The sequence below is a fragment of the Polyodon spathula genome, chromosome 12 (genome assembly GCF_017654505.1).
Source record: "Polyodon spathula isolate WHYD16114869_AA chromosome 12, ASM1765450v1, whole genome shotgun sequence".
In the NCBI taxonomy this organism is placed as follows: Eukaryota; Metazoa; Chordata; class Actinopteri; order Acipenseriformes; family Polyodontidae; genus Polyodon; species Polyodon spathula.
Genome location: NC_054545.1, coordinates 28,569,568 through 28,583,146, shown reverse-complemented (window position 1 = coordinate 28,583,146; position 13,579 = coordinate 28,569,568). Strand labels below are relative to the sequence as shown.

The 13,579-nt window shown below is 35.7% G+C and overlaps 1 protein-coding gene across 6 annotated transcripts in view; it reads left to right on the top strand.

The window, feature by feature from the left end:
* Positions 1-13,579, top strand: part of LOC121323828 (testican-1-like) — a 186,761-nt gene that overhangs the window by 71,857 nt on the left and 101,325 nt on the right. For 4 of the 6 annotated variants that reach the window (XM_041265087.1, XM_041265086.1, XM_041265091.1 and 1 more), the window contains exons 3-4: positions 1,954-1,962; positions 7,050-7,095. In XM_041265087.1, the coding sequence (XP_041121021.1) occupies positions 1,954-1,962; positions 7,050-7,095 (55 nt within the window). The remainder of the gene's footprint in view (positions 1-1,953; positions 1,963-7,049; positions 7,096-13,579) is intronic. The other 2 variants (XM_041265088.1, XM_041265090.1) reach the window with 1 other exon arrangement.

Genomic DNA, 13,579 nt, shown 5'->3' with positions numbered 1-13,579 from the left:
CGCAGGGTCATGGCTTTACATTCAGCTCTTTCCACTGGGATGTGTGTATATGTGTATGTGTGTGTGACAGGCTGGCGAGTGGATAGAGGCCCAGAGACAGACTGCAGTTCAAAAAAATTATACTTTTATTCACAATTAAACGCAAAATAAAAGTGCACAAGGGCCAAAACAAAGATATTCAAACACATATAACAAAACAAAACTTACAAAATAAAGGTTTCCAGGCTGGGTGATGCCTTCACTGGACTAGAAGATTCACAAAACACAAAACAGCAAACACAACCATCTGCTTGCTTCCTCAGCTGAAATTGGAGAAGGAATCTATGAAAAAGACCTAGGAGTTTTTGTTGACTCAGAAATGTCTTCATCTAGAAAATGTGGGGAAGCTATAAAAAAGGCTAACAAGATGCTTGGATACATTGTGAAAAGTGTTGAATTTAAATCAAGGGAAGTAATGTTAAAACTGTACAATGCACTAGTAAGACCTCATCTTGAATATTGTGTTCAGTTCTGGTCACCTCGCTATAAAAAAGATATTTCTGCTCTAGAAAGAGTGAAAAGAAGAGCGACCAGAATTATTCCGGTCTTAAAAGGCATGTCATATGCAGACAGGCTAAAAGAATTGAATCTGTTCAGTCTTGAACAAAGAAGACTAGGCGGCGACCTAATTCAAGCATTGAAAATTCTAAAAGGTATTGACAGTGTCGACCCAAGGGACTTTTTCGACCTGAAAAAAGAAACAAGGACCAGGGGTCACAAATGGAGATTAGACAAAGGGGCATTCAGAACAGAAAATAAGAGGCACTTTTTTACACAGAGAATTGTGAGGGTCTGGAATCAACTCCCCAGTAATGTTGTTGAAGCTGACACCCTGGGATCCTTCAAGAAGCTGCTTGATGAGATTCTGGGATCAATAAGCTACTAACAACCAAACGAGCAAGATGGGTCGAATGGCTTCCTCTTGTTTGTAAACTTTCTTATGTTCTTATGTTCTTATAACTTCTTTATAATACAATATAACACTGAACAAGATTGCAGTACAAGGTATGGAAAAGAAAATGTGTTGAAACGTAAATTTAAATTAAGCTGAACTCAAGGGAATTGCTTTCCTTAAACTGAGCTTTGCATCTGCTTAGCAACCAGGCATATTTTGGAACAATGCAATTGAACCAGTCACTCTGTCATTGGAGTAGAATGACTGCAAGAATAGATTTTAAATACTTTGCACTATTTGTTATGCATTGCATCTTTAAAGTAATGTCTGCCACACTTCAACTTGAATTTGCTAGTAAATCATAAAAAAGTAAGCTGCTGTCATATAAGCTATAAATATATTTATACCCTGATTTGGTTTAGCATCATACATTGCATAGGGAGTTTGCAGTTTGCTATGCTGGAACATGCATTTTACCATTCTTTAGACAGTTAATAACCATACACATTTAGTTGTATTTCCATTATTATGTCCAGACCAGTTACTGCATTTTCTATAACCACTACTCCAACAATTAGGATGCAACTAAAAGTCCCTTTTGACGATGCCAGCAAATGAGATGTATTGACTTCAGACTGAACTGCTCACGAAGGGGTGCAGGAGAGCTGAGTAATGGTTCAGCTCAGCGTAAGAAGAGAAGCACATAACCCTTCAGCAGCAGAGTTTGTGCTCGTTGCTGTCAATCCTGTGATTTGTTAGGATATTGACATTAAGCTTTCGCAAAGAGATCTGAAGAGAGTTTTATATTGCTATTGGAGAGAGCACCCTTTGACAGCTGTGTTGTGCTGTGGGGAGAAATCCTGACAGATTGCAATGACTGAAAAGTTAAGATAGGGCTATATTTAAATCAAACTGCTCAAGAGTTGAGGATTTAGGGTTTCAGTGTTTGTGCATCACGTCAACTTCTGCAGTGATGTGTAACCATTTCTTTTTTTTTCCCCTTTTGCTTTCATATACAGGAAGTGGAGGTGAGTTATTTTCCTTTTTGACTGTATAACCATTTAGAAAGGTTAAGGATTGATGAAACTTAGTGACATACATTCAGAATAATTATTATTAGAAAAAGGTTAGACCACAGGGGTCTCCAACCTTGGTCCTGGAGAGCCCCTATCCTGCAGGTTCTATAAGTGTCTTTACATCATCAGTGGCTAAAGATCTGGAACACCTGTTAATCTTAACTGATTAATCCAATAATTGGTGCAATTAAGTAACTGACCAGCAGCTCTCCAAGACAGGGGTTGGAGACCCCTGGATCACATAGATGGACCGTCTCATTTCCTTTATTGACCTGTACTAAGATTGTCAGTGATATCCTGGGTCTGTCCATCTAAAGAACTGCACTTACTGTAGCACAATTCCCCCTAGCAACAAGCAAAATCATTGGATTAACCCCGGAACAGAGGAAAGAATAACTCCTACTATGCCACCTACTTCACTTTCATTTTATTTTTCATGGAAATACCCAATCCAAGCCAAACCATACCATGCTTGTTTTTTATTTTTTATTTGATGAGATATAACAGCAAGTATACCTGCAGTCCTGGCATTCTGAAGCAGGGATGTTGCTGGGCAGCTGAGTAAATTCAAGCAGAATCAAGCAGAATCATATTTTTGCAATGTCAGACAAATTATGTATCTATTGTATCAGGGCAAACAAGTCAAAACTGGAATTTAGTTGATAGTTTCTTAGTTCATTTGAACAGGAGATTCTTACACACTATCCCCTTACACACACACTATAGTGTGCACTACAATCAGAAGTAAAATCTACACAGGGCAGCATATATTTTTATTCATGATTATTCTATGTAGAGCATTCCAAAACAGGGCCCAGTATAACACATATGCAATATATGTCCTATAAAAGAACCATTACAGTCATGAAAAGGGGTAGCTTTCACATCGTCTGATGAATGCATGCTACTGTATGTTGCATGTGAACATGCAACATATGGTTTTCCACATGGGCAGGTTTATACCCATGGAGCTCAGTCTTCCCTTTGTTGATTTGGTTTTTTGTCATGTTGAGCCAATCAGTATCACTAGGGCTGATAAATTGAGTTGAGTCTTCTCCTGATTAACACTGTTGTGCTGTAGATTAGTTTTTTTTTGAGTTTTTGAAATGCTATAAACTGTAAAGCCAGTATCATGCATCATACCTGCCATCTTCAAAGTCTGACTGAATCCCTCCCTCTGGAGACATCAAAGCAGAGCCTGTTGTGTGTGGCAGCAGCTGAGTTTATGAAAAATGGCATCTGTTGCATTAGCTGGCTTTATTCCTCTCCTTTTCCTTCTCCTTCTCCTTCTCCTCCTTCTTGGCAAGGGGAAAAGTATCGCTGGCAATAGTGTGTAAATATCAGTGTCATATATTTTTAGTTTACCATACATTCAATACCCCTGTTGTGCACCTAACACTTTACACCAAGTATGCTTTCATTTTTTTCTTATCATTATCCACCCTCTTGTTCTACAGGGAATAGCAGTAAAGCACTAAACTACTAATTTATATTCTAAATGAAATCCATCCAGCTATCTGGACAATCGTGGCTTTACACTGCTGAGGTAGTTATATTGATCAAGCTTCCTATTCTTATTCTAATAATAATAATAATAATAATAATAATAATAATAATAATAATAATAATAAAAAAACTACTATATGTGTATTTTAGAAAGAAAATTAAGCAATAGTTCCTGGATGCCTCAATGATTTTGTTGTATTACTTTTGTCTACTACTGTAGTGCACTATCACAAATAGATGATACAAGATTGAAATCTGAGATAGTTGTGGAGTAGTCTCATATTTTACGACAACTGCTGAAATATTGGCAGAAGAATATAAGCTATACTCTGGTGAAGTATCAGGTGGCCATATGGCAGAATTAAAACAGAGAGCTTTGCAATGAAAGTTGGGTTATAGAAGGCATTTATCAGAAACAGTTTTATAAAACAGGCCCCTACAATTAAGGGTGTGTGTGTGTGTAGTTTCAGAACAAAGAATCCTTCGATGATACCAGTGTACTATTAGCTGAAATGATGCCTTTCATAATGACTTTAGTTACGGAAAGTAATATATATATATATATATATATATATATATATATATTATATATATAATATATATATATATAAGTTTTGCCTAACATTGGAGATAGCACTGGAATAGAAAGTTTAAAACTGAGTTTGTCAGGGATTATCCTTAAACCAGAGAAAGGGGAATAAAATGACTTTTTTCATTCAGGATTTGAGTCTTAACAGCCTTAAATTAGTTATATTGCTTGGGCAGAATGCTTTAGAGTTACGTGTGATAATAAACACATCTTTCTTCATATATTATGATGAGATCTTGGACTGTACTAAACTTTTCAACAATTTTCTCTCCCACTCAAAATATATCCACATTAATTATAAAACTGGAGCCACCAAAAAAGGTTGCAGCATCACATGTCATTGAGGAAATCAAAAGTAGCTGGGTAGCTTAAATCTAACTATAGCAAAAAATGTCCAACTTAGGCCAGAATGATTGTAACGCTCATAAAAATTGTAAGGGAAATGCAAAACCAACAAAATAGCAACATTAGTATTAGCTTTTAAATAAGGACATAAGGGGGTGGGAGCAACTTTTATACAGTTTACAGAGAAATTGAAGTTGACATTGTATTATAATCATTTGGCAATTTCAAAAACATGCTAAAATTGTAGCCAACTTTTCATATACGTTACATTTATTTATTATGAAACAGTTACATTGTCTCATTTACAAGGGGGTCCTGGAACAATGCTGACAATATATCCTGCCCTGTCCAACCAAGGTCCTCATGAATATGAGATATGTTTAGTATACACAATTGTTTTATTGGTTGCTATTTGTATTCATACAGTGATTTACTGTCATCACAATTCAATCCATTACCATTAAATATTCAGTAATGGTTTTCTAACCATAAAGCAGCAAGACAATCTTTACATTGAAGTGAAGTGTGCAGGGATATCAATAGTTGAAATGTACAGACAGATACACTGGTTAGTCAAAGGCAAAAACCTACTTAAATGCTTTTTATTGGCATCAAGTAACACTGCTGCAAAGCCTGTTTAGTGTTGTGCCTTGCATTGTAATGAATGGGTTTGGTTGTATCTGAATACCAACAGATGGTTTATTTGTGACAAAAGCTTTCTAAATTACGAGATGTACATCCCTGTAGCATTTATTTGTATTTGTAGCCTGAATTTATTTATATATGTATTTATAGCCTGAATTCCCAACAGCAGATGAATCTTACATAGCTGAGTTTTCATAAAGCATCTACTTTGCAATACACATATTATGGTGTTATGCATTTTCCAGTGAGTTAATGCGTTATGACTAAGAATTAAAATTTTAAATGTTTAAATGTTGAGACATATTCACAATTCAAAAAACATCAGTAAACATTAGCTACTAAGTAAAATTTGAAACAAAAACATTGCGTTCACCTGAAAGAAAACTTATTGCCAAGGACACTTGCTATGCTGTTACTAATTACACTGCTTTTTGTGAATTCTCAGAGGGGTCCACATAAGAAAAAACAGCACTCTATACAATGCTACATAAGTAAAAAAATCCTGTACTGTACAGATATCTTAGGGGTCAAATGTATTGATGATCTTAGTCATGTTCAGCTGTGGGGCATTGAAAGATGTATCTAACATCAGCGCTGTCATCAAATGTTCAGCCCCTTTGAGGTCATAGCATAGCAGCAACGTCAAGGTTATTCAATGTCATGACATGTGTTTTGAGAAATCTATTGGAAACTGTTCTACAGTATAGTAAGTACCATAGCCATATGACAAATAATTCACCAGCAGGAAATGCAAGCAGTGGTGTCTGTTACTGGTTCAGTATTTATTTAGTATTTTGCTGCCCCCCATAGTTGGAGAAATAAGTCATTGTGGTGGATATCATTTTAGAGTTGTTTTATATGTTATATTTTCCATTTTATTTTGCTATTGAATGTTGCATACATCCAGTTTAGCGAGTGCTTTTGAAATCTTAACACAAAACTCATCCTTCCTCACATTTCGCTATACACAGTATATATATATAAGCTTTTTGTGTTATACAATAGTTATACTGTCAGCAAAATATCTCATTCTAACAGGAGTCTAGATGGCTTTAATTATGCAGTCTTGCCTCAGATTAACATCCATGTATTTTTTTACAATTATTTGTTTGGCTTCATTCATTTATAACTTATGAACAGGGACTGCTCAACTTCAAAAGTAAACTCTTGGATTCTCCTTTCATAACACTCACCTTAGATGACTTGGTCAACGAAAATCCCAATTCCTGTGATTGCAAGTGATACTAGTCTTCATGAGAAATAATCATTATCATTTATGTACCATATTTTAGGACATAAAGCACTGTATTCTTAATACTTTTAGTACTTGTACCTTCAACCTTAAAATAAAACCTGTAATTCAGAGTAGATCCAGATGCAGAATCATTTCACAATAGTAATGGACAAAATGTTCAGTTTCACAGATGCTGCTCTTGTCTTTTATGGAACTGTCCTAAGGTTAAATATCTGTACAATGCAAACATGAATATTTAAGTCTAGTAAAAGTATTCCAGTTATACGAAATATAAAAGTAATTAATGTTTGGGCTTATACATGTGCATACTTTATAAATTACAAATGAATGTAAAAACAAATAGCAATTATAATATATTAGGAGACAGTATTTGATAATTACATAATGCTCTGTGATATTTACATCTCTAATGGAAAACCGTTGGTCTGTAACAGCAAGCAAAAAGCTTTGACAGTTAAAGGTTAATAGTACTTGTTTCACTGTTTCACTGGCACATAACAATTAACAGATAATAAACCTGTTAATATATATTTCACATATTTTTTTATTTGTAGTTTTTACATGCTGTGTCAGTCATCAGCAATTGAAAGAATATTTAGAAATTAAAAAAAAAAAGTGCAGTGCATTTATTAATTTATTGAGATGTATGTTATTATAGTTGGTTTTCATTTGTTTGAAAATGATTTCTTTCTATTACAGGATGACTATTTCAAAAACTGGAGCCCAAGCAAGCCATTTGACCAAGGTAGGATCATAATGACTTTGTTTTACGTGTGTAGTGCATTTTGCAGTGTATGCTGATCTGATATAGTGGACAAAATGAAAAACGGATAACGTATCTGGAACAAGTTTCAATTAAGCACAGAGTTAAATGTTCACCACCTATAGTTGGGAGTCAGTCAATGGGCCTTGGATAAGCCTGCTGGTCAAAGCTGGTGTCTCAGAATTGCTTCTGTATGAGAAATAACAAAGCCAACAGACAAAAGCTTAAAAAAACCTAAAAAAACCACAGACAATGCAAGGGCCTTGAAATGTACACTTTACATCTGTCATTATAAAAATAGGGGTTATCAAGACAGAAAAAAGTATCAGTAAAAGCTATCTTGAGAAATGGCAAATACTGCATTATTATACTTGACACAAAACATTTGTATTTGCCAAGCAAAACCCCTTTGGAAGGAATACACAATTAGTGTTGCAGCAGTTCCATGCATCATTGTAAAGTGATGGTAGCTAACAAACTCGATCCTTAAATCTTACCTGATGTGCACTTCCATTCGTTATTCACGCCTCAGATATGCAGTAAGATAGTGTTGCACTTTGTTCATTCTACATGGAGGGTCAAATTGCCACCACTCCTCCTTCAGCTTCATTAAGCCTGATTAGGGCTCATGGCCTACATGACATTACTGGCTGGATAATTCTCTGTAATTTATTCTGCAGATGAGGCATGCAATGAAAACCTTTTTTTTTCCTTATGCAGATAATAAAAAACAGCAAACCATTTTTGTCTGTCAGAGATTGTGCTACTATCCTGAATGCTCTGGTGGCAACTTGTCTTGACTATGGCAATGCTCTGTATGTAGGATTGCCATGGTGCAGGACTAGGTTGCTCCAGAGCATCCAGAATGCCTCAGCCAGACTCTTGAATGGTCTGTATCATCGGGACCATACTTCCCAGATATTGCTTGATTTCCATTGGCTCCCAATCGAACTACAAGCCCAGTTTAAATTACTTTGTCTAATCCACAAAGCTCTACCAACAACGACCAAAATATTTGGCTGACGAACTGCAGATTTACAACCCATATAGGAATCTGAGGTCTTCAAATGCTACGATCTTGCGCCAGCCACGTTTTAAATTAAAACGGTTTGGTTCCCAAGCATTCTCAGTCATTGGTGCAAAGATCTGGAATGCTCGTCCAGCTGAACTCCGCCTCACCTCAGAGATTATTTGATTCAGAAAAAAAAAACTAAAAACATTTTTGTTTAGTAAATTGCACTAAATCTAGAAATCTATTAAGTTCTATTTCGATATCTTTATGTTTGTTGTGTTGTGTAGGTTTTGTGCTTATTTTTTTTAATTACTTTTATATGTGTTGCATAAATTCTAGACCGGCTGATATGTAAGACTGTGTTTAGGACATTGTATAGCGCTCTGAAATTACTTTGTGATCTGATGCGCTTTCTAAATTATGTAAATAAAATTAAATTAAATACAAATAAAATTACTGTCGGTAACCAATTAGTTGTTTTAACTGACATGCTTTCAGACAGTAACATGCTTTGTCTTAGAAGTCAATGTTGTAGTGAAATTATCTAGGACAGGGGTTCCCAAACTATGGGCCGTGACACAGTCCCAAGTGGGCTGGGCGCAGAAGCAACTGCGTTGTTTGTATATATGTTATATGTTATACAAAAAGCAACAATAAAATACTAATGAAGAAAAAATAAGATTTAAATATGTTTTTAATGTGTCATTTTTCTTAAGAAGTGCTAATAGTAGGCAGAAGTGCTTAATGCAGCTGAATGGGTGGATCTCAGGTTAAAAAAAAAAAAAAAAAAAAAAGTGTGGGAAACCCTGACCTTGGATCTGTAACATATTTCCCAAGGTTTTTTTTTTTTTTTTATTAAATTTTTTTGTTACCTACAATCACTTTAAGTTTCTGCGATGTTTTGTTTCAGTGTTTACATCCTGGAAACCTTTTATATTCTTGTGCTTTAAACATATATAGGATAAGAACCCCCCCCCCCCCCCCAAAAAAAAAAAAAAAAAAAAAAAACAAACACACCACTGAGCACTATTAGAAATTGATTTAATGCAGCAAATGCAGGCACCCTCCTACGTATTCATCCATGGTCAAATAAAAACCTACAGCATTTTCTACTTTTCCAGGAGAAAAAAGTAAGGTCACTGGAGTGATTGATGCCTGTCACTCTTTCACTGCAGTATTCTCTGATGCCTGTCACTCTTTCACTACAGTATTCTCTGATGCATGTCACTCTTTCACTGCAGTATTCTCTGATGCCTGTCACTCTTTCACTGCAGTATTCCCTGATGCCTGTCAGTCTTTCACTGCAGTATTCTTTGATGCCTGTCACTCTTTCACTGCAGTGTTCTCTGATGCCTGTCACTCTTTCACTGCAGTATTCTTTTCAAAAGGAAATATGGTCTTTGTTCACTGTAATGCATTGACCCTTGTGCACCTCCACCAGGGTTCTTTATCACATTAATTCAATTGCAAATCAAAGGAGCGAAAGACAATCTTACTGTCAACAAGCAGGGTAATGAATCCTCTAGAGGCGGCCATTGGATTCACCAATTGCCTGATCTGTGCACCCACCTGAACAAATAGACTGCAGTTTATTAAGTCTGGTTATTTACAGGTATTGTGTAGATTCCCTTTATATTGGACTCTTCATATCTCCAGAAGTCAAAGTTCAGCTATAAATGGTTTCTATAGGTGCTTTTAGCAATATTTTCCAATACATAACCCAGTGAATCATTATACTGTATTTACAGTATAATTGTAAATCTCGAAAAACTACTCACTTCTAAATCTTTTGTAGTCATCTTTGTATTACTTTAGTATAAATACATGTTAATTTGGATTCATATGTTGTTTTTTTTCAGACTTTATGTGAATGAAAAGACACACATTTGCTCATTTTCCCATTGGAAATAGTGATATTTCAAAATATCACTGTCCTGGTCACAAAAGCAAAGTTTGTGGGGAATAATAGCCATTTTCTATACTTTTGAGGCATAAGCAATTAGGAAATAACACTTACTACCCAGGAACAAAAATTGTGTTACATAGTGTAATTAGAGTTACAGGTGTTCTGTAAACATACAAGTGTTACTGAATACCCCTCTGAATTAATTAATAAAACGGAGAATGACTGCAGTTTTCACACACAGGTTGAAAAAGGCCACTGTCATTATTGACCACTGTCACTTTTTCAACCCTCAGGGCAACAGGTTTTCCACTAAAATCTCATCTCCAGATTGTATTTGTATAATGTTTGAATTCAAATAATGTCAAATAATGTATGACATTTATTATAATGTATACCATTTATTTATTATATGCTACTCTGACCCGGTGCTATGAACCTATCAACAAGGACTATCCTATTTTGTGTGTGTGTGTGTGTGTGTGTGTGTGTGTGTGTGTGTGTGTGTGTGTGTGTGTGTGTGTGTGTGTGTGTGTGAGTGCGTTTTTTTCTTATTCTATTGAAGAAAAAAAGATCAGCATGCATCACAGCTCCACATCAATTTGCTCAGCAAGTACTCAACCCCACAATTCTGTACACAGGCAAATAAATGACTACGTTCTTGCAAATTCATTTTGAGAACAAATGATTCTGTTACATGGCAGCCCAACCAAATAAAACCCTGCTGTAAGCTTTTGTAATTCTCTAAAATGCATTTCTGTAATTTTTTACAAAGGGCACTTGTTTAAGTTTGATAAGAATTGCCCTTGTTTGATTAATTGTCATAAATAAGCCCAGTTGAAGAGTCTCAATTTATTTCTATTGATATAACCTTCTCTATGGAACCAACAGATCCATAGTACTGGCTTCCAGCTGGGGGAGAGCCATCCTTTGTTTCAACTGTAGCCCCTTAGGTGATTATGTCCTGGGTATGGGCAATGAATCACAAAGCAAAATTACATCTCTAATTGTTTACTGGGCATATACAGCCTGTAAAAAGGGTTCCAGCTGGTGTGGTGGTTGTGTGGAAGAGGGTGTTTTTTGGGGTTGCGTAAATCAAGTGAAATATGAACTCAAAGAATTGTGGTCTAGCAACGCCACTGGCTTAATCATTACTCGAATGGAAGAGTGCGGTAGTGGTGAGCACTCTCTCCTGGTACTGAACCTAATCAGAGACCCTGTTTGAGCTGATCGATGTGCTATCTTTCTGATAAGACGATAGCCATATGAGCACAGAAGATACCATTTCAAATTATAAAATGGGTATTTTAAATACTCTATCTCGATTGGTCAAAATAAGTCACATGGGGGTGTTGATATTACAGAATATCACCATGGGTTGGCACTTTTTCAAAAACGGGCAAATCACTGGCAGATATCCATACTTGGCTTCACCTTGTGACTTATAACGCACCCGGGGCATGTGGATATTAGAATATATCCCACACCCTGTCGTGCCTTATGGCTTATGAAGAGAAGGGGAGTTTACCCATAGGCTACTGTAAATTCCATGGGTAAAATTGTATACATAGCAATTGTGTGTGCTAAATAACAGAACATTAGTGTATTGCTTCTGCAACCATTTAGGTTGCATTATGTACATTAATGGTAAATCAGGCAAAGTGATCCTCATCTTTCTGTCTAAGCTTCAATAATCGCAACCTAGCGGTGATAGCAGTTCCTTGTTGTCTGACCAGCTCTGTGCAAACAGGGTCAGGAATCTTATCCTCAGAGTAGTACTGGAGGCGGGATCTGTTCAGGCTGATTAGCACTGTTGGCTACATTGATTAGTTATTTTGAAAGAGCCTGAGATATTCCACCCACATAATGCAGGATGCATCTCATTGTAACTAGCATCTGCTCAATGGGATCTGTTAAGGTCGGTGAATTGCTTCATAGTTGGACAAACCAAACACTGGTCCTTATAATGGTAACATAATTACAGATGAAGTTACATAAAACATTTTAGTACCATGGATTTTGTTGTATCCTGTAAATGTGCATAATATTTGTATATGTTTTAAGTCTGTTTTTTACCCCATGCTGTGTGATTTTGAATGTATTGGTAGTTTCTTGCCCTTGCATCAGTGAGTTACAAAGTGTATTAGGGAGAGCGGGTGTTACTGGTACACCCTAGTACCCTAGTGATCCGTTCTTTACTCAGGTTTCCTCAGAGACAGCCCAAAAGGTTTAAATATGCTGGTGACTTCATTTAGCATACCAAATATCCATGAGTGCAGAACAAGTAATACATGACGATTAAGAATTTATACCATGGGAAATTGAGCAGATACATACAATATTATACACTTAGATGTATATTGCTTTAAGCAAGAAATGAAAAAGAAATACAGAGGTAATTGAGAAAGAAGAAATGCTGACAATTTAACAGTATAAAATGTAGTTAGTGTTCCGTGAATATTACCTATTGTTTTAATGGTTAAAACTTATGTCCGATTTGTACATTTGAATGACACTTTCTAAACACTCAGCCCAGAGCCACACTTGAATGAAACTGTTCCACCCTTAGCATCTACAATTGCACACCAAGGATTTCTTAGACTTACAGTTGTGTAAAGGCTAAGCTGAGTTAAACTTAAACTTTAAGTCTATTTGGGACACCCATCATTGCCTTCTTCATTATTGCCTACTGTCCCTATGCATAGAGGGACTGTTATATTCCCTACAGTCTGATCCTTAGTGAAAGACGATACTGGAGCTGTGTTTGTGATTGCAATCTTATTTTTTAAGAAGCAGATATGAACATAATTTAAGATCGAATACGACTGCTTATAATATATATATATAATATATATATATATATATATATATATATATATATATATTATATATATATATATATATATATATATATAATGCTTCTTCAATGCCTGCCCCTATCAATTGTTTTATTTGCATAGAATTTTAATATTATTTGTTTTTGTTTTTTTTTACCACATAATACTGTCTAGTGGAAGAATATTGTACATGCCATGATTTTTAAACCATATTTTACTCAAATGAATGATTCTCAAATGCAGCTTTATGCAGTATATTGTTCCAAAGACCTTCCTCCACCTGGCACCACTGACTGGAATACAATCCATAATTGCAAGTTTTTAAATTGTTAGAGACTTTTTATGTAAATGTAGTGCTTTTGAGAGGTGAGGAGCAATGGTGTGGAACGTTGTATAGCTACAATGGCTTAGGCTACAAAGTATTGTGGAACTGTGTTTAGAGTTATGGAAATTATTAAATAAGACACTACGCTAAATCCAGGGTACAAACCTTAATGCAACTTGCATAGAAGATTATAGTTAAGACAGCTGGTGCTGAAGGATCCTGGTATGTTTTAAAATGTCAAAAAGAGCCAGTCTGAAGGGAGGGAAACCGAATCAGATGATTCTATGAGGCATCAGACTTTTCAGAGTCAAAACTCAACTTCTGGTTATACAAGGGCCAAGAGAATCACAACTAGCTCCTCTCCGATCCAATAATTCTTCTAAAGCTGC